Source organism: Gopherus flavomarginatus, chromosome 1 (genome assembly GCF_025201925.1).
Source record: "Gopherus flavomarginatus isolate rGopFla2 chromosome 1, rGopFla2.mat.asm, whole genome shotgun sequence".
NCBI classification, from domain to species: domain Eukaryota; kingdom Metazoa; phylum Chordata; order Testudines; family Testudinidae; genus Gopherus; species Gopherus flavomarginatus.
In genome coordinates this window covers 75,981,515-76,008,264 of record NC_066617.1, presented here as the reverse complement: position 1 = coordinate 76,008,264, position 26,750 = coordinate 75,981,515, and the positions used below count along the sequence as shown (strand labels likewise).

The following is a 26,750-nucleotide window of genomic DNA, read 5'->3' as shown; positions in this document are numbered from 1 at the left end:
CAGTTTTTGCTTTCCAAGATATATCTGTATACCCAATTTACTCACTAGGCCAGACTGGAAAGAGAAAATCTAATGTGAAGGGTCTAGTTTGCTTGATTTAAACCTAAGCACCAGGAGCTCTGTTGTAAACAGGATCAGCAAGGAGAAAGAGATGGAGAGACAATGCAGAAAAGTTTACAGAACAACAGAGAAGCTGCAATCATGCTGAATAAAGTATATACCTTAGTCCCTTTTTGGGTAGTGTATTTCTGTCAAGCTGCATGCTGTTAAAACAAAGAAAACCCCTAAGGACATACAGTAAACAGGACTGTTCAGAATTACAAACTCTAAAAGTCTAGATATGTTCATATAACAAAAGGAGATTTAATATATTTTAATGTCTCTTTATGATAAAACCCTGACTCATTAGAGAGGAAGACAGGACATGGTTTGCCACATGTTCATTTTTCATCCAGACATGCTCTGGTCTGGGTCAATAGCCATTTGGCGAGTATCCAAATCAGACAGAAGTTCTGCCTTCCAATTCTTAATCTTCCTTACTGAGTCATGCAGACTCAACTTGTATGGGAGTCATATGGTCACAGAATGAACCTGCATTTTTCACAGCTACCTATGATCTTTTGCTATGTTTCTATACAAAATGCAGGTTTGTGACACCTGCAAAGAGGCAGCATGGCCTTGCCAGAAGCTAAGTGGCAGATTCTGCTTGTAGGAAGATGTGCTAAATATTTAGAGACTGATTCACCTTTGTCTTGCTGCTTGTGCAATCAATGCAAGTGCAGATGGGGTGTAAAATGCCACCAGATTAGATGGTAGCAGCATTTTAAAACTCACTTTGTGCTGGAGTGAACAACATGAGATGCCAGGCCCAGGAGAACTGGGTTCTTACCAGTGTAAATCCTTCCAGAGACAGGGAGCTGCTTAAAAGGACTGTCCCTTACCTTCCTTCAGATAGGAAATAATTCACGTGGGTTATCTTCCCCCAATTATCTAGGCCATAGGCAACAACTCCCTGAGTGCTCCAGGGCTGGAGTACTCACAAAAAAAAAAAAAATTAGTGGGTGCTCAGCTCCCACCGGCAGCCCTCTGGGTCAGCATCTCCCCCCTGCCGGCGAGCAGGAGGTGCTGGGAAGAGGGGGCGGAAAGAGGCCAGGCAGGGGCGGGGCGGGGTGGAGTGGGGCAAGGCCTGGGGGCAGAGCAGGGGTCAAGCATCCCCTGGAATCTGAGTAAATCGGTGCCTATAATCGATGATTTCAGCTGGCTGGTGATTGCAATACTTGATTGGGCTGTTCAGTGAAATACACTATTTTATTTTGGAAATATAATTCAATGTCATTATGAGGATTAAATTAAAAGTGTGTGTGTGGGGGGGGGGGTTCTATGTTGCATCACACCATCACCACAAAACTAAGCAGCATGTACTTTACACCATCGAGAGAAGCATCAGAGACAAACAGTCCCTTGGATCCACACTGCCTTCCTAGGGAAATGTTCTAAACCTTTCACACTATTGCTAACTGGCTCAATTCCAGTGGTGTTAGCAGTGCTGAGAGCCCTCCTGCAGATGGGGCACTGGAGTTTTCAACATAGTTTTATGTAACCGTGCTCACAGCAGGTCTAGCTGACAAGATGTTGTAAATACTCTAACCAGCCACTCATCTCAGCTAGGGCTCTCAACATTACTAAACCCAGAGGAGCTCAACCGGTCTTAGCAATGGTAGGAATTAATACAGTAAATGTCCCTAATTTAGTCAGGGCCTCACTCTGCACAAGGAGAAGAAAGTTGATGGAAGCTACTCAGGGCTTGTCTACACTGCCCCACAGTTCAGACTACAGGGGTGTGAACAGCAGTGTGTGCACCTAAGTGCACTATAACTCCCCCATGTGGACACTATGGCCATGAACTAAAAGGTTTCTACTTCACATTGATGTAGTCCTGTTTGAAGTGGTCTACCTTAATGTGAACTAGGAATCTTTTAGTTCACACCTGCAGCATCCACACGGGGGAGTTACAGTACAGCATATTGATGCTCATTGCTATTCATACCACCATAGTCTGAACCTCAGGCAGTACAGACATGCCCGTAGAGGTGATGCAGTGTAAGCTTGACAATAACTATCTACAAGTGGTTGGTCCATTGATAAACCTATAACTTGATTTCCAGCCTAACCATGGTAGACGAACAATCATCAAAAATAAACCCTGTCTGAGAAGGAGATTATATTGATTTTAATGCATTGTTCATGCATTTACTAGTCCTCTATAATAAACAAGGGCCTGATTCTTGATTTGTGCCATTAGGTGCCACTTCAATATATAACAAATAATAATGATCATAATAGCAACAACATTTCCTTCTGTGTACTCCAAAGCCCATGACAAGGAATAGATTTTGTGACATTTCTTTAGGTTGTATGTTTTCATGTATCAAAAGTAAGCTGTACACCATGACCCCTAAAATACTGAAACTATTTGAAGAACCAATGCCTGAAATATTGTGAGTCATGTACACACTACAATCTAAAAACCACCATAATTTAGGAGCCCACTCTAAAGGGATGGAGGGGGTTGACTGCGGATACCCAAATGAAAAAGGTGAATATTCTTTAACTGGGGAATGGAAATAATTTAGCTGCCCAAAATAAAACTAAACAGGTATTTATTCTATATTTCAAAATATTATTAAATCCTATGACTAATCCTCCAAAATTGAGATGTCCACATTGCAGCAATTAATAATTAATGCTAATATGACAGCATGTAAATTCGCTTCCTTAACTAGCCAGGTATTTTCTTTTCAGCATCAGAAAGCACTCTCTCCCTGTTTATGAAGCTGAGCATATCGCTTCTACAAACACTAATAACTATGGGATTAAAGGGAAAAACAGAACCAGTAAATGAAAGTAGATCTTCTGAATTATAATGCAAAGTAATATTGCTAGGTCATAGCTACGCTGACCCTACTGGTTTATAGACCTCTGAAGATATTGTACAAACAAGTAAGATTTAACGTGTTAATCTGGAGTTTCTTGGAAGACCCATAACAAGTGTGGTGAACTGCCTTTTTACATCAGAACGACTGAAGGGGAGAACGGCACAAAATGTTATAAATACCAACATTATCATACACCTTGTAAACTACCAAGAGCAGTGCTGCAAGCAGACGTGCATAAATGCTCACGTTGTCAAGTCCACATTCCCCTTCTACACATTGGGGCAGAATCGCTATCCCCATTCTGTTCCCTTTGAGCTGTGGAAACCATCCACTAGTCTCTCTGTGAGGTTCTCCAGAAGTCCCTGAAGACCACAGATGACCCCTCTTTTTCCCTACTCACAGCCCCTAGCTCAACGGGGTGATTCAGAGGTTGGGTGAGGAACTGGATGGTGTGAAATGCACTTGGCTATACCTTACTGGTGTATGGTCCTCAGGTAGGGTGACCAGATAGCAAGTGTGAAAAACCAAGACAAGGGGTGGAGGGTAAGAAGTGCCTATATAAGGCAAATTCCAAACATAGGGACTGTCCTTATAAAATTGGGACCCTTAGGGAACATAATCAGCAGGAACAAGTTAAAGCAGCACCTAGGCTGCTCTAGCTGGGACTAGTTCAAGGATGAGATGGAGAATCAAGGAGCAGTAACCGGTTATCTGACTGCTGCTGAGCACAGCAGCCCATTATGCAGCGTGTTGACCATCTGGACAGGTGTTAATTCTGCAACATTTATCTACTATCCCTCCTCCTCTGCTCTGGCCATGCAGAAGAAGAACACAAAAGTTGTAAATACTCCACAGAGGTAAAAAATACAGAAGAATTTCTGACTTTTGGGTTTGTCTACACAAGATAGTTTTACCAGTCAATACCGATATAATTAAACTGATAGATATTATACTAGTATAACTTTCCACGTGGATGCTCTTATTCTGGATATAGGAATGGCTATTTGGGGCTTTCCAAAGTGACATAACATAAACTGAGAAAGCCATTCTTATTCTAGAATAAGTGTCTATATTGTTATAGTGGTATAAATTTTCACCTCAAGCCTTGGCTACACTTAAAAGGATTTGGTGGTATAGCTATGCAGCCGGCAATGCAGCTTATTAAAAGCTCTTTCAGTCTCATGCAACTGCTCCCAGTAAAGAAAGAAGAATAAATCTTGCTACAGCTACTCCCGCATGGCTTTCCAGACTACTAACAGTATGGTTCTGGAAAGCAACCAGTGCCCCTATAACTGTGGCTTACAGGGTGAGGAGAAGGGGACCTTTTTCTGTCTCTCAACGTTGCGAAACTACATTTTTGTTGGCAAAAACATGAGAAGTTTCAACTCTATAAAACAGGTCGGCAACCTTTCAGAAGTGGTGTGCCGAGTCTTCATTTATTCACTTTAATTAAAGGTTTCACATGCCGGTAATACATTTGAATGGTTTTTTAGATGGTCTTTCTCTAGAAGTCTATATATTATATAACTAAACTATTGTTGTATTGTAAAATAAACAAGGTTTTCCAAACGTTTAAGAAGCTTCATTTAAAATTAAATTAAAATGTTGATCTTATGTGGCCAGCCCACTCAGCCCGCTGCTGGTCTGGGGTTCTGTTCACGTAGGCCGGCAGTGGGCTGAGCGGGGCCTGCGGCGGGGACCCCAGCTGCCAAGAGGCTGGCAGCCAGAACCCCAGACCGGCAGCAGGCTGTGCGGGACTGGAACCCCAGACTGGCAGTGGGCTGAGCAGCTCAGCCTGCTGCCGCTCAGGGGTTCCATCTGCCAGCTCCTGCCAGCCAGGATCCTGGCTGCCAGACCCACTCAGCCCACTGCCGGTCTGGGGTTCCGGCCCTGCCCACATACACTATCTTCTCCCTGGTTCTGGCCCATTCTCTTCCTCTCTCTCTCTACTGAGCTGAGGGTGGGGGTGCAGTGAGCACAGGGCTGGGGGTGAAGGAGCAGGCTGGGGGTTGGGGTGTAGGGTCTCGCCAGGAGCTACAATGAGGGATGGGGCTCAGGGTTGGGGCAGGAGATTTGGGTGTGGAGTGCATACCTCGGCAGCTCCCAGTTGGTGCGAGGGGTGCAGGTGGGAATGTGGAGGTGGTGGTGCAAGAGCTCCCGTTTGGTGCTCAGGGTGGAGGTGGGGATGTGGGGGTGCAAGAGTCAGGCTGTGGGGGGTGGATGGGGTGTGGGGGGGTGCAAGAGTCAGGGCAGAGGGCTGGGGGCATGTGAGGGGGTGCAGGTGTCAAGGGTATGGGGTGTGGGGGGTCTGGGTATGTGTGGGGGTACCAGAGTCAGGGCTGGGGCCATGGGGGGGTGAAGGAGTCAAGCAGAGGGCTGAGTGTGTGTGAGAGGGGTACAGGAATCAGGGCAGGGACCTGGGGTGTGTGCAGGGCTGCAGGCTCAGGACAGAGGGCTGGGTGCCTGTGAGGGGGGGTCAGGGCAGAGGGCTGGGGGTGTAGGCTGGAGTCGTGAGGTGCTCACGGCACGGGGCTAGAGGGGATATGCCCCAATACCACCCCTCCTTCTCCAAGGCCCTGCCCCCACTTCTTCTGTGCCTCCACCAGGAGCAGTGAGCACCCTGACTCCGCTCCTCCCCCATCCCCTCCCTTGCAAGGGCCATCAGCTGATTGTCCAGCAGGGAAGGAGGGACTGAGAGGAGGAGGAGGGGCAGGAACCCAGCACACTGCGGGAAGAAGCAGGGTAGCAAGCAGGATGAAGCTTCTGCCCCCTGCCCCTTGCCCCTGTGGGGGGGGTGGAGGGCAGAGAAGAGAAGGCTGGGCAGGATTTTTAATGGCACACTGCTGCCTGGAGCGGTCCCGGCTGCCGGCCCTGCCCAGCCTGCTGCCGGCCTGGGTTCAGCAGCGGGCTGAGCGGGGCCGGCGGCCAGGACCCCGGCAGGCAGCAGCTGCCATTAATAATCGGCTCACATGCCATCTTTGGCACACGTGCCATAGGTTGCCCATCCCTGGTATAAAACAACAGTTTTTTTTAAACAGACCTTTTGGAAAAAAAATCAGACTAAAAAGATCCTATTGGGGCTATAAATCAAAAAATGACAACTTTCTCTAGAAATGCATGTGTTGATTCGTTCTGAGGCCAGAACAACATGATATATGGCTCTCTCAGGACTCAGTCAAAATACTCCCACGTGGACAGACACGGAATTTTAAAAGATCGCCAAAGGCCAAAGTATTTGGAATCACTGAAATTAAGTCACTGAACAAATACATGAAGTATTAGAAATTGGAGCTGCTCAGGAGCTTATGCCAAGCCATTAATATTTTTAATGTAATATTAAACATCTTATGCAAAACTGTAAGATTTAGCATATACTCAACATCCTTTCATATCTTCTGATTGACTTTCTCATTCTGAAATGTAATAGTAGGAGTTAATGGAGGAACACATTAAATTACCCTATAAACTAAAAAAAAATCATATTTAATATTATGTACGATATTGTCCTTTTCAGTTGGTAAAATAAAATGTAGGGCTGTCAAGCGATTAAAAAAAATTAATCGTGATTAATCACGTTTTTAAACAATAACAGAATACTATTTAAATATTTTCAGATGTTTTCCACATTTCGAATATATAGATTTCAATTTCAACACAGAATACAAAGTATACAGTTCTCATTTTATTTTTCATTATAAATATTTGCACTGTAAAAATAAAAGAAACAGTATTTTTCAATTCACTTATTGCAATGTCTTTACCATGAAAGTTGAACTTACAAACGTAGAATTATGTATAAAAATAATTGCATTCAAAAATAAACAGTGTAAAACTTTATAGAGCCTAAAAGTCCACTCCATCCTACTTCTTGTTCAGCCAATCACTCAGACAAACAATTTTGCTTACATTTACAGGAGATAATGTTGCCTGCTTCTTGTTTGCAGTGTCACCTGAAAGTGAGAACAGGCATTCACATGGCATTGTTGTAGCCGGGATTGAAAGATATTTATATGCTGGATGTGCTAATGATTCATATGTACCTTCATGCTTCAACCACCATTCCAGAGGACATGCATCCAATACAGTGTAGACCAAAGCATGTTCATTTTCAACATCTGAGTCAGATGCCACCAACAGAAGGTTGATTTTATTTTTTGGTGGTTTGGGTTCTGTAGTTTCTGCATCAGAGGATTGCTCTTTTAAGACTTCTGAAAGCATTCTCCACACCTCATCTCTCTCAGATTTTGGAAGGCACCTCAGATTCTTAAACCTTGGGTCGAGTGCTGTAGCTATCTTTAGAAATCTCACATTGGTACCTTCTCTGCATTTTGTCAAATCTTCAGTGAAAGTATTCTTAAAATGAACAACATGTGATGGGTCATCATCAGAGAGTGCTATAACACGAAATATATGGCAGAATGTGGGTAAAACAGAGCAGGAGACATACAATTGTCCCCCCTCCCAATTAATTCAGTCAGAAATTTAATTAATGCATTATTTTTTAACAAGTGTCATCGACATGGAAACATGTTCTCTGGAATGGTGGCTGAAGCATGAAAGGTCATACAAATTTTTAGCGTATCTGGCACGTAAATACCTTGCAATGCCGGCTACAAAAGTGCCATATGAATGCCTGATCTCACTTTCAGGTGACATTGTAAATAAGAAGCAGGCAACATTTTCTCTTGCAAATGTACACGAACTTGTTTGTCTTAGTGATTGGCTGAACAAGAAGTAGGACTGAGTGGACTTTTAGGCTCTAAAGTTTTATATTGTTTTGTTTTTGAGTGCAGTTATGTAACAACAAAAAAATCTACATTTGTAAGTGCACGTTCCTTACAAAGAGATTGCACTACAGTACTTGTATGAGGTGAAAAATTGAAAAAATACTATTTCTTTTATCATTTTTACAGGGCAAATATTTATAATAAAATATTAAAGTGAGAATTGTACACTTTGTATTCTGCGTTGTAATTGAAATCGATATATTTGAAAATGTAGAAAAACATCCAAAATATTTAATTAATTGCAACTGGTATTCTATTGTTTAACAGTGCAATTAAAACTGTGATCAATTGTGATTAAATTAAATTTTTGAGTTAATTGCGCAAGTTAACTGAGATTAATTGACAGCCCTAATATAATGTAATTACTACATATATATTGAGGGGCCATCGACAACTTAAAATCACGTGTGGTGTCAATGTATTTTTATCTTTCTGCTGGTCTACACAGATTGTATACTAGCATAACTATGATACTTATGGGCGTGATTTGTTTACCAATATATGTAAACTGGTGCAACCCCAAGTGGGGATGCAGTTATCCCAGAACATAAGTGTCTTATACCAGTACAGCTTTTTTTTGGTTATGAATTTTCCAACAAAACATTTTTTCACTGGAAAATGCTCATTCATCAAAAGTGGAATTGTTTGCAGGAATGGCTTGGTTTTGATAAATCTTCCAATTTTTGAAAAAAAAAAGTTTTGATATTGTATAAATGTTCTGTTTTGACATTTTCTAAACAAAGAGTTTTGGTTTTTTGTTCAAAGCTACTTTTCATTTTGAATTTTTAGTAAATTTATACTAAAAATGTTTTAGAAAATTGAAAATGGTTGAAATTGAAAGGAAACATTTCACAAGTATTGAAACAATACACTTTTATTGACCTGGTCCACTTTTTTTTTTTTGGAAGTATTGGTTAAAAAAATGTTTGGGATTTGAACTTTTTGCCATAAATAATGAAATATTTTTTTTCGAACTCTCAACAGCTCTCAGGGATGGGAAAACCATTTCCTTACTATTCAACTTATTTCCCTCTCCGAACAGACATATAAGCTATACCAGTATAAGAATCTTTATATTGGTATAACTGCATCCATCCTAGAGGAGTTATACTTTATACCTGCATAGTTAAAGCAGTACAATATTCGTGGGTAGACAAGACAGTGAAGAGATTATGGAGAGGTGGGATTTCTCTTGTTCTAATCTACATGTTCTGTGCAGAACTTGTCAAAACTTTGTGTAGCCATGCTATGATCTTGCAAGTTTACCTCCCAAGTGAACTTCCCATTGACCTCAATGGGGACTGCACACAGGATCTCCCATGGGAAACAAGTTTCCAGATTCGGGAATTTGTCGGTTTTTGATTTTGTGCTGCTTTTTCACAGAGCAACAAGAGAGTGAAAAACATTTTTAAAAGTAAGAAAATGTGCTTGTAAAACCGCAAAAAGTGGCCAAGAGTTGTGTTCCAGGTTCAGTGCCTGTAATTACTTTTAACTCGCTCTCTTTTTTTTTTGTTGGTGTTCCTATGGGCTTCCTCTTTTTGTCGTTTATGTTTCTGTTGCATTCTCACTGTTTTAGTTCTCACTGTGTCTACAGTTAAACTCACCTTTCTGACAGTGTAGATCTGACACTTCCAGTCCTCATGAGCAGGCTCTGAACCTCTTGAGTGCCTGTTGTCAATCCAGAGAGAGAGCTATGATGGCTGAGAGGGAGGTCAATAGATTCAGAGCTCGTGTGCAGGCTAGTCATTGACTGGTAACTTGGTGTGTCCTTACTGCCAGCTGAGGAGCTGCTCAGGTTTGCAGCCCACACGAGACCACCTGACGTGAAAGAGTGAACAGATGCTGGACTGGAAGCCAAGGAGTGACTTAAGCTAACAACATCTGTGTTTAATTCCGAGGGTTTACTGAAGAGGGGGCTGCTGCTACCACTTTGCCCACCTGCACTGCCCATGCTGCCTGTACCCGAAGATGGAGATTCTAGGCTGCCTTGCCGTGCTAATGTGGTACTAGGGCTGGGCATCGCTGATGTGGGTTTCACACTTTCAGTATTGGGTGCAGAGGCAGCTTTGCCACCAGCCTTGGCACCAAACAATCTAAAAGTAAAACAAACAGTTTTAGTTGTTATTCAGAGAAACTGATACCTATCTTAAACATTCAAGGCATAACATCACGAGAGCCAAATTCCACATTTAATTACTGTTACTAAAATAATGCACTCCTTGTTGATTAATCAGCTCACAACATTAAATCCACTTAACTACATCACACTAACACGAGGTTTATTTTATTATCAAAAGCTCTCATTCACTGTTTTTCAGATGTGTTCTGTTTAGGTATAGATCTTCACACAGAGATGAAAAACAAGCAAATCTTTGGCTTTACGATCGCATAAACAGATTAAACTTTCACCCAAATCCAGTAGTTAGTTTAACTCCTACACTTAAACCATTAGACTACTAAAAACATTACTTCCAATAAGCAGCTAAAATGATTGCAACAATCACTTGTAAAAGGGCACTTTTCACAGTTTGTCAAACAGCTAAATATTTGTCCAAGATTCCCCGTCCCCCCTTTTGCACAGATGGTAGTATGGATATCAGCCAAATAGCAATTGGTCAGATACAATAATATACACAAAGCTAAACCTGTCAAGCCTTTTCCAAGGGCAGAAAGGACAGATATGCATGTCATGTGGCTGTTACCAGCACTTTATGGAGGTTATGTTTCTACGATAATAATGGAAGCCCTGCCCCATCCCGAAAAATAAGTTGAAATATAGTGAATGATGGTTTAGTTTCTTGTTGAAAATATCTTAAGCACTTTGTTTGCAGTCCATAATACACTTTCAATATAAATGCAAAACTTGCACAGAAATAAACTAATCAATAAAGATGGCATAGCAATCTGTTTTATTTATAATAAAGCCCATGATAATCAACAGTAGGTCAGTCATTTTACAGGCACTAAATGGAAACATATTGGCAATAGACCACAGGAGGGCAGCATTGGCTTTTACTTAAATAATGGAAGCCTTTCATCTAGTGCACTTTCATAAACATTAGACTAGGGCATGTCCAACAGATTCACATTTTGTTAATGTTTCTGACGGGGGATGTAACGAAATGACAAAGATAAAAAAATCCTTATAGCTAGAGGTTGCTGATAAGTTTAAAAGCAAATACTTTATTAATCTGTATTTCTATGGAGCTCATTAGGTTTTTTTTCTGCACAGGCTTCAAACTCCATTAAAGTGACAGAACCTCCATAAATGAGAGGACTTTCTTCTATTTGGGGGTTTATCCTAATATTCAATGAGAACTTGTTATACTCTTCATGATTTACATTTAGCTACTGTGGGACAGTGGTCAAAATTCAAGAAACACTCATTTCAGAGTTACAGTGAGAGCCTCAATCCTTAAGAATTCTGTTAATAAATTTTTTATATTTCTTTCATACTTTATTTATTTTTAAATGCAGGATTTCATAGCAAGCCCCTTACCTTCGGAATGTGGGTGAGGCAATGTCTGGGTATTTGGATCCTGGCTGCCTAAGTCCTTGTGTCCCACAGGCACTGGCGGATGTTGGGCTGGATTTGGGGGAACTGGACAATGAAACACTCTCGGAATCAGACACTGCCACTTTCTCTTTTTCCTTGTCTGTCTGATTGATGGTGATGGGACTGGAGCGCCCTGAGCCAATCTTTGTGGGCTCTCTCAGTTTGGTGGTGGCAGCACCTGCAGACTTGCTGCTGAGATTAGAGTCGATGCTGCTGGTGCTGGACCTGTGTCCACCTCTTCCAGGAATACCGCTGGTGCTTGATTTTGAAGGGCGCGGCAAACTCCGGTACTGCAGCGTGGTCTTCGAGTTAACATGTAATACACCATCGTCCTGATTCTGTGACCCATCTAAGCTAGTTTTCCTCCCTGCATTTGACTTGCCGCCAATGGCTGCGGATTTGGGCATCTTCCCCAGTGTCGCCGACCCGCTTGTTATGGTTGCCCCACTTGTGGTGATTATAGTAGAAGATCCCACCCCAGCCTTCTTGAATCCAAAGGAGCCAGTAGCAGTTGATCGTCCAATGCCAGAGGGAGGCTTTTTTCCTTCATCGCCACTGCTTTTTCCTGCGTCTGATGGAGAGCGCTGTATAGAGGTGCCTTTGAGGGGAGTTTTCACTTTTTCAGAAGCCTTCGCATCATCTGTTTTTCCTAATTAAGAGTATATTTTATATAGACCTCTGTATTTATAGATATAGTATCTTAATATCAAGTTATAATTACTACACGGTTGTATTTTGAGATATAAATGACATACAAGCAGATAAATTGCCTTACAAGAACACACCAATTAAGTCCTGGTTCAATATTAGATATTAAGTCTATTTAGCCCTGGTTCAATATCTCATCTCTGTCAGTAGTCAGTACCAGATGCAGTTTATTAAAGATAAGCATCAGGTATTAAAAGACTGAAATTCTACTGAGGATTTCTAGCTACATATACATGATGTGGGCATAGCTCATGTGATTTGTAAGAAGAGCTTGAAGCTCAAACTATGATTTTTAGACTTTTTTGTTTGGTTAGCAATATAGTATATCGAAGAAATAATATGTGAAAATAAAATGTTAACAGCAATTAACAATTCAAAAATACATTACTTATCTTTGAAGAATTCATCTTCATCCTTCAGTTTTGCTTTCATTGCATATGTTTTCATTCACTTATAGTTAATTTCATTGTGATGGTAAAAGTGCAAACAATTATCAATGAGTATTTACAATCTAATGACAATAATAAGTCATAATACTGTTTATCCAGGTCAGTATTATGATTTAATTTTATTTGTCATATCCCTAGTATCTCTTCATGATTGTTATTTTTATGAGATTGTTCTCATTAGTACATACACATGCATCTTGCTATACAATGCTATTGTGAAATGTTAAAAATGTTTACAAGTATGATTTAAAACAATCACTTTATTTTACCTTTACAAACACCTTTGCGGTGACAATTAAAATGGTCACATCTCTCTGCATTTTTTAATTTTGATTTCTCGTAGAGTGTCTACACTAAGATCATAAAAACTTCTGAAGACAATTATAGTATTTCATTAATATATCAAGTCATTATAGCAAGTTTGTAGCTCTGTGGAGTGGTTCCTATTCTAGTGTCAAACTGTCATGAAGAGGAAAAAGTTTATTACATTTCTCTTATTCTATCCAACTCCACTACTGTAGAAATAGGTACATATGTACATATACACACAGCGCATTGTACATTCTCTCACACATGTATATATCATATGTGCATATATAAATACATACATATACAGAGTATATGGATTTTTTCAAAATAAATAAATAACTTCAATTTTCTGCTGCACTGCTCTGTTCCAATGGAACAGAGGATTCCACCAGCATAGGGAAATCCTTGGGTGGTACAGAGTAGCAATAGTGGTCCTTATGCCACCCTACTCCTAGTTGCTAGTGCAGGGGTGTAGCCAGGGCACATAAGAATATAAGAACGGCCATACTGGGTCAGACCAAAGGTCCATCTAGCACAGTATCCTGTCTTCCAACAGTGGTCAATGCCAGGTGCACCAGAGGGAGTGAACCTAACAGGTAATGATCAAGTGATCTCTCTCCTGCCACCCATCTCTACCCTCTGACAAACAAAGAGAGACTAGGGACACCATTCCTTACCCATTGTGGCTAATAGCCATTAATGGACTTAACTTTCATGAATTACTCCAGTTCTCTTTTAAACGCTGTTATAGTCCTAGCCTTCACAACCTCCTCAAGTAAGGAGTTCCACAAGTTGACTGTGCGTTGTGTGAAGAAGAACTTCCTTTTATTTGTTTTAAACCTGCTGCCTATTAATTTCATTTGGTGACCCTTAGTTGTTCCTGTATTATGGGAATAAGTAAATAACTTCTCCTTATCTACTTTCTCCAAATCACTCATGATTTTATATACCTCTATCATATCCCCTCTTAGTCTCCTCTTTTTCACGCTGAAAAGTCCTAGCTTCTTTAATCTCTCCTCATATGGGACTCATTTTAGTTGATCTTCTCTGAATCTTTTCTAGTGCCAGTATATCTTTTCTGAGATGAGGCGACCACATCTGTACGCAGTATTCAATATGTGAGCATACCATCGATTTATGTAAGGGCAATAATATTTCTCCGTCTTATTCTCTATCCCCTTTTTAATGATTCCTAATATACTGTTTGCTTTTTTGACTGTCTCTGCACACTGCGTGGACAGCTTCAGAGAACTATCCCCAATGACTCCAAGATCTTTTTCCTGATTTGTTGTAGATAAATTAGCCCCCATCATATTGTATGTATAGTTGGGGTTATTTTTTCCAATGTGCATTACTTTACATTTATCCACATTAAATTTCATTTGCCATTTTGTTGCTCAATCACTTAGTTTTGTGAGATCTTTTTGAAGTTCTTCACACTCTGCTTTGGTCTTAACTATCTTGAGCAGTTTAGTATCATCTGCAAACTTTGCCACCTCACTGTTTACCCCTTTCTCAAGATCTTTTATGAATAAGTTGAATAGGATTGGTTCTAGGACTGACCCTTGAGGAACACCACTAGTTACCCCTCTCCATTCTGAGAATTTACCATTAATTCCTACCTTTTGATCCCTGTCTTTTAACCAGTTCTCAATCCATGAAAGGGCCTTCCCTTTTATCCCATGACAATTTAATTTACATAAGAGCCTTTGGTGAGGAACCCTGTCAAAGGCTTTCTGGAAATCTAAGTACACTATGTCCACTGGATCCCCCTTGTCCACATGTTTGCTGACCCCTTTAAAAAACTCTAATAGATTAGTAAGACACAATTTCCCTTTAGAGAAACCATAGACTCATAGACTCATAGACTCTAGGACTGGAAGGGACCTCGAGAGGTCATCGAGTCCAGTCCCCTGCCCTCATGGCAGGACCAAATACTGTCTAGACCATCCCTAAGAGACATTTATCTAACCTACACTTAAATATCTCCAGAGATGGAGATTCCACAACTTCCCTAGGCAATCTATTCCAGTGTTTAACTACCCTGACAGTTAGGAACTTTTTCCTAATGTCCAACCTAAATCTCCCTTGCTGCAGTTTAAGCCCATTGCTTCTTGTTCTATCATTGGAGGCTAAGGTGAACAAGTTTTCTCCCTCCTCCTGATGACACCCTTTTAGATACCTGAAAACTGCTATCATGTCCCCTCTCAGTCTTCTCTTTTCCAAACTAAACAAACCCAACTGTTTCAGCCTTCCTTCATAGGTCATGTTCTCAAGACCTTTAATCATTCTTGTTGCTCTTCTCTGGACCCTCTCCAATTTCTCCACATCTTTCTTGAAATGCGGTGCCCAGAACTGGACACAATACTCCAGTTGAGGCCTAACCAGCGCAGAGTAAAGCGGAAGAATGACTTCTCGTGTCTTGTTTACAACACACCTGTTAATGCATCCCAGAATCACGTTTGCTTTTTTTGCAACAGTATCACACTGTTGACTCATATTAAGCTTGTGGTCCACTATGACCCCTAGATCTCTTTCTGCCATACTCCTTCCTAGACAGTCTCTTCCCATTCTGTATGTGTGAAACTGATTTTTCCTTCCTAAGTGGAGCACTTTGCATTTATCTTTATTGAACTTCATCCTGTTTACCTCAGACCATTTCTCCAAATTGTCCAGATCGTTTTGAATTTTGACCCTGTCCTCCAAAGCAGTTGCAATCCCTCCCAGTTTGGTATCGTCCGCAAACTTAATAAGCGTACTTTCTATGCCAACATCTAAATCGTTGATGAAGATATTGAACAGAGCCGGTCCCAAAACAGACCCCTGCGGAACCCCACTTGTTATACCTTTCCAGCAGGATTGGGAGCCATTAATAACTACTGTCTGAGTACGATTATCCAGCCAGTTATGCACCCACCTTATAGTAGCCCCATCTAAATTGTACTTTCCTAGTTTATCTATAAGAATATCATGCGAGACCGTATCAAATGCCTTACTAAAGTCTAGGTATACCACATCCACCGCTTCTCCCTTATCCACAAGGCTCGTTATCCTATCAAAGAATGCTATCAGATTAGTTTGACACGATTTGTTCTTTACAAATCCATGCTGGCTATTCCCTATCACCTTACCACCTTCCAAGTGTTTGCAGATGATTTCTTTAATTACTTGCTCCATTATCTTCCCCGGCACAGAAGTTAAACTAACTGGTCTGTAGTTTCCTGAGTTGTTTTTATTTCCCTTTTTATAGATGGGCACTATATTTGCCCTTTTCCAGTCTTCTGGAATCTTCCCCGTCTCCCATGATTTCCCAAAGATAATAGCTAGAGGCTCAGATACCTCCTCTATTAACTCCTTGAGTATTCTAGGATGCATTTCATCAGGCCCTGGTGACTTGCAGGCATCTAACTTTTCTAAGTGATTTTTTACTTGCACTTTTTTTATTTTATTTTCTAAACCTACCCTCTTCCCGTAAGCATTCACTGTATTAGACATTCCTTCAGACTTCTCAGTGAAGACCGAAACAAAGAAGTCATTAAGCATCTCTGCCATTTCCAAGTCTCCCGTTACTGTTTCCCCCTCCTCACTGAGCAGTGGGCCTACCCTGTCCTTGGTCTTCCTCTTGCTTCTAATGTATTGATAAAAAGTCTTCTTGTTTCCCTTTATTCCCATAGCTAGTTTGAGCTCATTTTGTGCCTTTGCCTTTCTAATCTTGCCTCTGCATTCCTGTGTTATTTCCCTATATTCATCCTTTGTAATCTGACCTAGTTTCCATTTTTTATATGACGCCTTTTTATTTTGTAGGTCACGCAAGATCTCGTGGTTAAGCCAAGGTGGTCTTTTGCCACATTTTCTATCTTTCCTAACCATCGGAATAGCTTGCTTTTGGGCCCTTAATAGCGTCCCTTTGAAAAACTGCCAACTCTCCTCAGTTGTTTTTCCCCTCAGTCTTGATTCCCATGGGACCTTACCTATCAGCTCTCTGAGCTTACCAAAATCCGCCTTCCTGAAATCCATTGTCTCTATTTTGCTGTACTCCCTTCTACCCTACCTTAGAATTGCAAACTCTATGATTTCATGATCACTTTCACCCAAACTTCCTTCTACTTTCAAATTCTCAATGAGTTCCTCCCTATTTGTTAAAATCAAGTCTAGAACAGCTTCCCCCCTAGTAGCTTTTTCAACTTTCTGAAATAAAAAGTTGTCTGCAATGCAGTCCAGGAACTTATTGGATAGTCTGTGCCCCGTGGTGTTATTTTCCCAACATATATCTGGATAGTTGAAGACCCCCATCACCACCAAATCTTGGGCTTTGGATGATTTTGTTAGTTGTTTGGAAAAAGCCTCATACACCTCTTCCACCTGATTAGGTGGCCTATAGTAGACTCCCAGCACGACATCACCCGTGTTTTTTACCCCTTTTAGCCTAACCCAGAGACTCTAACACTTCCATCTCCTATGTCCATCTCCACCTCAGTCCAAGTGTGTACATTTTTAATATATAAGGCAACACCTCCTCCCTTTTTCCCCTGTCTATCCTTCCTGAGCAAACTATACCCATCCACACCAACATTCCAGTCGTGTGTATTATCCCACCAAGTTTCAGTAATGCCAACAATGTCATAGTTGACATGTTGACTTTTGCCCAGAAATTTATGTTCTTCTATGTGTCTGACAATTTTATTCTTTACTATTGTTTTGTCTAATTTGCCCAGTACCGATGTTAGACTTACCGGTCTGTAATTGCCGGGATCACCTCTAGAGCCCTTTTTAAATATTGGCGTTACATTAGCTAACTTCCAGTCATTGGGTACAGAGGCCGATTTAAAGGACAGGTTACAAACCTTAGTTAATAATTCCACAATTTCACATGTGAGTTCTTTCAGAACTCTTGGGTGAATGCCATTTGTCCAGGTGACTTGTTAATGTTGAGTTTATCAATTAATTCCAAAACCTCCTCTAGTGACACTTCAATCTGTGAGAGTTCCTCAGATTTGTCACCTAGAAAAACAATCTCAGGTTTAGGAATCTTCCTAACATCCTCAGCCATGAAGACTGAAGCAAAGAATTCATTTAGTTTCTCCGCAATGACTTTATCGTCTTTAAGAGCTCCTTTTCTATCCCTATCATCGAGGGGCCCCACTGGTTGTTTAGCAGGCTTCTTGCTTCCAATGTACTTAAAAAACATTTTGTTATTACCTTTGGAGTTTTTGGCTAGCCGTTCTTCAAACTACTCTTTTGCTTTTCTTATTACATTTTTACACTTAATTTGGCAGTGTTTATGCTCCTTTCTATTTACCTCGCTAGGATTTGACTTCCACTTTTTAAAGGAAGTCTTTTTATCTTTCACTGCTTCTTTTACATGGCTGTTAAGCCAAGGTGGCACTTTTTTAATTCTTTTATTGTGTTTCTTAATTTGGGGTATACATTTAAGTTGGGCCTCTATTATGGTGTCTTTGAAAAGTGCCCATGCAGCTTGCAGGGATTTCACTTTAGTCACTGTACCTTTTAATTTCTGTTTAACTAACCCCCTCATTTTTGCATAGTTCCCCTTTTTGAAATTAAATGCCGCAGTGTTGGGCTGTTGAGATGTTCTTCCACCACAGGGATGTTAAATGTTATTTTATTATGGTCACTATTTCCAAGCAGTCCTGTTATTATTACCTCTTGGACCAGCTCCTGCGCTCCACTCAGGACTAAATCTAGAGTTGCCTCTCCCCTTGTGGGTTCCCGTACCAGCTGCTCCAAGAAGCAGTCATTTAAAGTATCAAGAAATTTTGTCTCTGCATTCCGTCCTGAAGTGAAATGATCCCACTCAATATGGGGATAATTGAAATCCCCCACAATTATTGAGTTCTTAATGTTGATAGCCTCTCTAATTTCCCTTAGCATTTCATCATCACTATCACTGTCCTGGTCAGGTGGTCAATAATAGATCCCTAATGTTATATTCCTATTAGAGCATGAAATTACTATCCATACACATTCTATGGAACATGTGGATTCACTTAAGATTTTTATATCATTTGATTCTACATTTTCTTTCACATATAGTGCCACTCCCCCTTTGCATGCCCTGTTCTGTCCTTCCAATATATTTTGTACCCCGGAATGATTGTGTCCCATTTATTGTCCTCAGTCCACCAGGTTTCTGTGATGCCTATTATATCAATATCCTCCTTTATCGCAAGGCACTCTAGTTCACCCATCTTATTATTTAGACTTCTAGCATTTGTGTACATGCCCTTTAAAAACTTGTCCCTGTTTATTTGTCTGCCCTTTTCTGATGTGTCAGATATCTTTTTATGTGAATGTTTCTCATCTGATCTGGCCCTTACTTTATCCTCTTCCATCCTCTGTTCCTGACTATAACCTAGAAACTCCAGATGATCTCTAGCTGCTGGAATGGACCCAGAAGGAGTGCTGAGGATGGTGTAGATAAAAGCAGTCTTCAGGCCTCTCTAAATTTACACTCTGGGGCCAGACTGGCACTTGGCAGCCTCAGGGAAACTGGGACACACAAAGGTGACTTGTAGCCCATGCCAGACTTGGGCTGAAGGCTCCTTTGCTGGTTCATCAAATTTTTATCGATAACTTTTAAACATTCTTGAAAGAAATATTTTTGACTAGACAGGGCAATGTGCTGAAAAATTTACTACAGAGAACAACCCGGCACTGGCAGAAGGATGGTTAGACAATCTAATAGAGGTCTCTTCCATCTTTACTTCCTATTATCTTATGATGTTTGGCTCCAAAATTAGATTGCCAGCACAATGACACTGGCTGCTACTGTTTTTAAGAGGCCTTTTGGGGGATGATATATCTCTGAACCTTGAAAAAGTCAGCTAGTGTTGAAGAAAAAGTTGCATACGTTTTAAAAAGGAGAGAGAATTCTCTTCTTACCAGTAAGCTACACAATTTATAGCTGGAGCCTCATTTGACCCTTAAACTTTGATACAGATATGTTCACTTTGGTTTATCTCACCTCAGTGTCAATGCATTTCCCCTATACTGTTGTAATCTGTGTTGTTTTTGTTTTATACTCTCAACAGCCGTTGGGGTAAGTCTTTCCGAGAACATAAAATAACAGAAAGAAAAACAGGGGGAAACAATACATTACAATTCCCTGACAAGAAATTATATTACCCCTATGATAATAAAGCAAAATTCAGTCACGCTTTATATTAAGGGTACACCTATACATGGTTAATAAATGATTACTAGATATTTAATCAATAGTTAATGAATTGTTGTAGAGACTAATAGATGAGCCAATGGCTTATAACCATAGTTTATAACCATTTGTAACACCTTCTACTATCTGTGACATGCTTATAACATCTATTAATCATTATTAACCCATTACAAACTCTTTTTTCTGAGCTATAATCCTACCAGGTGTCTTGAGAGCACTTGTCCCAGCTTTGTGTCTGGATGAGGTCGTTCCAACTTGTGCAGTCATGCCTCTCCTCCAGGATCCAGTCTGTGAAACAGACAGAGATGCTTTCTGACCTCCCTTCTCTGAGTCTTCAGACAGCCCCGAGGGAAGACCCTTCCATTTCCCACTGCCATCTACATTGCTGTCAAAGTCCTCCTCTGGCTTCTTCAGTTCTTCAGTGCTGCCCCAGTTTTCACTGTCTGTTACAAACCGTTTCTCTGAATCAGTCTTCAGCTACAAGACATTTACATCACAGGAAATGGTAAGTCTCAGCTTCATTCAGTATTTTCTCATTTCTTAAATCCAAGGAAGAGAAAGCGAATAAAGCAAACTGATTTCTTTGTATCACAGATTATATTATAAATGTTATTATGAAACCCAGTTTACTTCAGTTTTCATCTGTAACACCTTATTGTCCCTCCAATCCCTAGGGATTTCACAGACAAGTCATTGCGTTGGGAAGGTTTTATTTCACAAAACTCAAATAGGGGAATCGCCAATATGCTACCAAAGTTTTCATGGACATATCTGTAATTCTTTATTTGGGCAAACCTTACATTGATTAAAACAGGAATATTGTCCGAATAACAGGCATGTGTCCCAGAAGATGGTGAGATAAAAAGATTGGACAAAATGTTAAATGGGTATTGTTATTTCCCTGTGTCATTCTCCATGTTGCAATTCATGGGCTGAATTCTCTGCTGGGATAACCCCATTGAAGTCAACAGAGTTACACAGTCAGAGAATTTGCCTCCATACCTCAATTAGCTGGCAGAGCAGCTACAGGATCAAGTACTGCGCCATTGCGAGTGGGGAGAACTTGAGGGGGGTTGAGGGGAAGGTTTAAAATGAGGCCCATGTGAGGGCATCCCTCTCCCAGTACCCCTTGGCCCAGAACTGTGAAAGGAAGACATAAACACATGCTGTGGGCAAGAAGCACCCCTCCTCCCCCAGCCATGTGATCTTGGGGAAGGACATTTCAGGGAAGAGCCAGCTAGAGACCGCAGCCAGCACAGCAATTACGGAAGCAGCTTTAACCTCTTCTTGTCCCTCCCTCACAGGCCTGGTCTACACTACGCGTTTAAACCGATTTAACGCTGTACCCATCCACATTACGAGGCCCTTTATATCGATATAAAGAGCTCTTTAAATTGGTTTCTATACTCCTCCCTGACGAGAGGAGTAGCGCTAAAATCGGTATTACCATATCGGATTAGGGTTAGTGTGGCTGCAAATCGACGGTATTGGCCTCCGGGCGGTATCCCACAGTGCACCACTGTGACCGCTCTGGACAGCAATCTCAACTCGGATGCAGCGGCCAGGTAAACAGGAAAAGCCCCGCAAAATTTTGATTTTCATTTCCTGTTTGCCCAGCGTGGAGCTCTGATCAGCACGGGTGGCAATGCAGTCCCAAATCCAAAAAGAGCTCCAGCATGGACCGTACGGGAGATACTGGATCTGATCGCTGTACAGGGAAACAAATCTGTTCTATCAGAGCTCCGTTACAGAAGATGAAATGCCAAAGTGTTTGAAAAAAAAATCTACAGGCTACACAGTGCTGCGAGACAAGCGGGAAGCCAGAGACTCAAATGGACGCTCATGGAGGGAGGGAGGGGGTACTGAGGACTCCAGCTATCCCACAGTCCCCAGCAGTCTCCGAAAAGTATTTGCATTCTTGGCTGAGCTCCCAAAGCCTGTAGCTTCAAACACATTGTCCAGCGTGGTTCAGGGAACAGCTCGTCAATTTACTCCCTCCCCCCACCAAGTGAAAGAAAAGGGAAAGAAATCGTTTCTTGACTTTTTTCAATGTCACCCCATGTCTACTGAATGCTGGTGGTAGACGCGATGCTGCAGCAGTGAAGAGCAGTATCCGCTCTTCTCCCCTCCCCGGTGGCAGACGGTACAATATGACTGCTATCCGTCGTCACCATCAGCCCGTGCTTGATAACTGCTGAATACCCCTGGCTGGCCTCAGGGGGGCCTGGGTAAAAATAGGAATGATTCCTGGTCATTCCCAGTCGATGGTACAGAACGGATGGTAATCGTCCTCATCATAGCAACTGGGGGCTGAGCTCCATCAGCCCCCTCCCTTTCCTGTGTAAAGAAAAGATTCTGTACTGCCTGGACTATCATAGCAGCAGCATGCTGGGCTCCTCTCCTCCACACCGCTTAATGTCCTGCCTGGACTGTCATAGCACCGGGAGGCTGCCCCCCCCTCATTTTATCTCACTAACAAGTCACTGTTTCTTATTCTGCATTCTTTATAACTTCATGACACAAATGGGGGGGACACTGCCACGGTAGCCCAGGAAGGTCGGGGGAGGAGGGAAGCAACGGGTGAGGTTGTTGCAGGGGCACCCCCCGTGAATGGCATGTAGCTCATCATTTCTGTGGGATCTGACACGGAGCAGCTGTGCTCTCTGATACACTGGTTCTCTAGTACACTTGCCTCATATTCTAGGCAGGACTGACTCTATTTTTAGAAACCATAAAGGAGAGATTGACTCGGGGAGTCATTCCCAGTTTTGCTTTTGCGCCCCCGGCCGATCTCAGCCAGGGGCACCCATGATAGCAGCAGACAGCACAGAAGGACAGATAACCGTCATCTCATTGCCAAATTACACTGGCAGCAGACGGTACAGAACGACTGGTAACCATCTCTGCTATCATGCAAAAGCGAATGAATGTTGCTGTGTAGTGCTGGAGTATCGCCTCTGTTGGCGGCATCCAGTACACATACGGTGACTGTAAAAAAAAGCTGAACGGGCTCCATGGTTGCCGTGCTATGGTGTCTGCCAGGGCAATCCAGGGAAAAAGGGCATGAAATGATTGTCTGCCGTTGCTTTCCCGGAGGAAGGAATGACTGACAACATTTACCCAGAACCACCAGCGACAATGATTTTTGCCCCATCAGTCACTGGGCTCTCAACCCAGAATTCTAAGGGACGGGGGAGACTGCGGGAACTATGGGATAGCTACGGAATAGCTACCCACAGTGCAACGCTCCGGAAATCGACGCTCGCCTCGGACCATGGACACACACCACCGAATTAATGTGCTTAGTGTGGCCGCGTGCACTCGACTTTATACAATCTGTTTTATAAAACCGGTTTATGTAAAATCGGAATTATCCTGTAGTGTAGACGTACCCACAGTGTCTTCATCTCAGTCTCACTCCACACCTGCCCCTCATACCTTCCTCCCCTCAAGTCACTTCTCCTATTCTGTTCCCTTTACCCCTCTCTTTTCCCTTGTCTTTCCATTCAGCTAATCCTCTCCTAAATAACCCCTGCACCCCCAACAACAACAAAATGGTGGGACTAACACAACATTTAGTGTCATCACACTGTTTTCTCTGCTTGTGGGTTCTACCCCTTCTCCCCTGTGTCTGTCTTGTATATTTAGACTGTAACTCATTGAGACAGGGACCATCTACTACTCTGTATTCGTACAGTGCCTAGCACAATAGGGCTCTGTTCTTGTATGGTCCCTAGACAATATTGTAATAAACAATAATAATAATAATTAGATAGCAAATGTGATGGAGTGTTCACCCCACACCAGCCCTGAAAGAGTTAAGGAAGCTGAGAAAGGGCCAGTTAGTGTGATAGGCCACACCTGCAGAAGGAACCCTGGATTGGAAGATGAAGCTTTGCTGAACAGGTGTGAACTAGGCTAATCTAAGCCAGCAAGGTGTCAACAGAAAGGGTGATGGCTGGGGGGAGTTGGAGAATTTTCTGATCCCAAATGATTTCATTCTGGAAACTGAAGAATGGTCTATTTCTGAGGAAGAATGGAAACAAAATAGGGGGAAAAGAGTAGAAGCAGAAGCAGATGAAGATATCAGCAAAAAAAGCAAAGCTGAGGGAGGAAATAAACCAAATGGTTGTAAGTGTAAGATCCCTAGCCAAAGAAATAAGATTAGGTGATGCCAACCTAGTGAAAGTAGCTGACTGGACTAAGAAAAAGCAAAGGGAATATTGCAAGAGCAAGGAGGCTGTGAGCAGAGGCAATGCATGGGGTAGGTGCGAGGTCAAGTGCCCCCCCCACCCCGATTTCTCTGAGTGCTGAATTGCCCTTTCATGGCTTGCTCTGCTTGGCCTGTTGGTGGGGGGAGGGGAGCTCCAGCCTTCTTTGCTGCTCTGCACCCCTGGCACTTCCAGCTCACTCGGCCCTCTTCCTGGCAGCCAGGCTGGGCAGGGAGCAGAGGGGCAGTCCGCTGTCATTGCTTCACAAGCTGGGCTCTATTGCAGATACCCACCATGTTGCACAGAGGCAGCAACCCTGACTGGCCACCCTCAGCTGCCATGAGAAATGACTCTGTCCCGCCCTCTCTGCTTCCTACCTGGACCCGTCTGTCAGAGGCAGGGGCCAAGTAAGCCCAAAAGCATGCTGGGGAAGGTGCAGCAGGAGAAGGATAGAGCTCCCTCTTCCACTCCAGGGCAGGTAACTTTGGAGAGAAGAGCGCAGCAGCCCACAGAGCTGGGGGTTGCTGGGGAAGGCACTGGCAGCAGGCTCCCTCTGCTCAGCTGGAAGTAGGAGCACTGGCCACGCCTCTCCCCTTGATGAGATGTCTATGAGGGTGCGGGAACTTCACACAGACACTGGTGCTATGAGTCTCCCTGAGCTTCCCCAGAGGCACATTGTCCCTGCTCTTGTGGCCCACCCCAACCCCAGAAGCTGGCAGGATTGGCTGCCCTGACCTAAGGACTTGGGGCTGGAAGGTTCTTCCTAGAGGTTAGATGTGGGGCGGTCACATAGCCCCCAGTTTACATTGTGCCCACCCACTATTGGCAGGCACAGGCTGTCTACATCTGTGAGCTGGAGATCTTTTAGTTGAATGTAAAAACAAAGAACAAGCTGACAAACTGCTAAAAACTAAAATTTAGGGAAAATTTAACATAAGTTGCAGCTACCAAAGTATTTGACTGAAAAAAATGGGGTAATACATGGAGTGTCAAAGTCAATAACTAATTATTAAACAAGGAGGAGAAAGCAAGCCATCAATAGCTGTACTGATTACATGCAAGGGAGGGACTCTACCTGAGAAAGTAACACTAAGGTTTCAGATATTAAAGAACCAAACCATATATTGTCTCTCCCTTAAGGTGTTATAAGTGCCAACAGCAGATTGTAAAGGGAAAACAAGATGTGATAAATGTAGGGGAAAGCACTCCTATGAAAATGGTATGGAAGGAACAGGGGTCAAATGTAGCAACTGCAGTAGTAATGGCAGTCAGGCATAGAGAGAGTGTATCATCAAGACAAGCTAAAGAGATACACAAGACAAAAATTGTTAATAACATATCTTATGCGGAAGCTGTAAGGAGACTCTCAAAGCATCAGGTGGAGAAGGACAAGACAATCAGCACAGGAAAACATGTAGACACAGTTTCATTCTATAAAGAATATGATAAACACTGCAGAAGGTATAGGTGATGATCTACTAGTGATGACAAAAATAAAGGTTTATTGTATGGCTGTCAAGTTATTAAAAAAATTAATTGTGATTTAACGCGCTGTTAAACAATAATAGAATACCATGTATTTAAATATTTTGCATGTTTTCTACAGTGGCAGGGCTCCAGAGGTGATTTAAAGAGCTCTGGGGTCTGGCCGCTGTGGGGAGCATGGGCCCTTTAAATCGCTGGCTGAGCCCCACTGCTGCAGCCCCGGGATAGCAGCGGCAGGGCTCCAGCAGTGATTTAAAGGGCCCTGGGCTCCCCGCAGCAGCTCGAGCCCTGGACCCTTTAAAGCGCCAATGGAGCCCCACTGCTATTGCGCTATATGCAAACCTGTGTTATATCGGGTAGCATTATAGTGAGATAGAGGTATAGTTAAAAGTTAAAATTCTTAGGGGTAATATTTGATGCTAAATTACATTGGAAAGTAAATAAATAAACAAACAAACTATGTTAAAGATAAATGTAAAGAAAGGATTAACCTGCTTAAAAGTCTTGCTGGGACTACTTGCGCGTGGGGGATTGTCATAAACAGATAGCTAAGGGTTAATATCTCTTTCACCTGAAAAAAAAAAAGTATCCTGAAACACCTGACCAGAGGACCAATCAGGAAACCAGACTTTTTTCAACTGTGGGTGGAGGGAAGTTTGTGTCTGAGTTCTTTGTCTTCTGCCTAAATCTCTCTCAGCTAGAGAAGGATTTTTCTATTTCCTGCTTTCTAATCTTCTGTTTCCAAGTTGTGAGTACAAAAATGGTTTGTTGTTTTGTATTTACATGTCTATAGTTGCTGGAGTGCTTTAAATTGTATTCTTTTTGAATAAGGCTGTTTATTCATATTTCTTTTAAGCAATTGACCCTGTATTTGTCACCTTAATACAGAGAGACCATTTCTATGTATTTTTCTTTCTTTTTTATATAAAGCTTTCTTTTAAGACCTGTTGGAGCTTTTTCTTTAGTGAGGAACTCCAGGGAATTGAGTCTGCAGCTCACCAGGGAATTGGTGGGAGGAAGAAGTCAGGGGAGACCTGTGTGTGTTAGATGTACTAGCCTGACTTTGCATTCCCTCTGGGTGAAGAGGGAAGTGCTTTTGTTTCCAGGACTGGAA

The 26,750-nt window shown here is 42.2% G+C and overlaps 1 protein-coding gene across 1 annotated transcript in view; it reads right to left on the bottom strand.

The window, feature by feature from the left end:
• Nucleotides 1-26,750, bottom strand: part of NAV3 (neuron navigator 3) — a 376,671-nt gene that overhangs the window by 63,103 nt on the left and 286,818 nt on the right. Inside the window, exons 15-18 of the mRNA XM_050935670.1 lie at nucleotides 20,141-20,417; nucleotides 11,223-11,928; nucleotides 9,328-9,816; nucleotides 222-263 (exon numbers count right to left, since the gene is read on the bottom strand). Of these exons, the coding sequence (XP_050791627.1) occupies nucleotides 222-263; nucleotides 9,328-9,816; nucleotides 11,223-11,928; nucleotides 20,141-20,417 (1,514 nt within the window). The remainder of the gene's footprint in view (nucleotides 1-221; nucleotides 264-9,327; nucleotides 9,817-11,222; nucleotides 11,929-20,140; nucleotides 20,418-26,750) is intronic.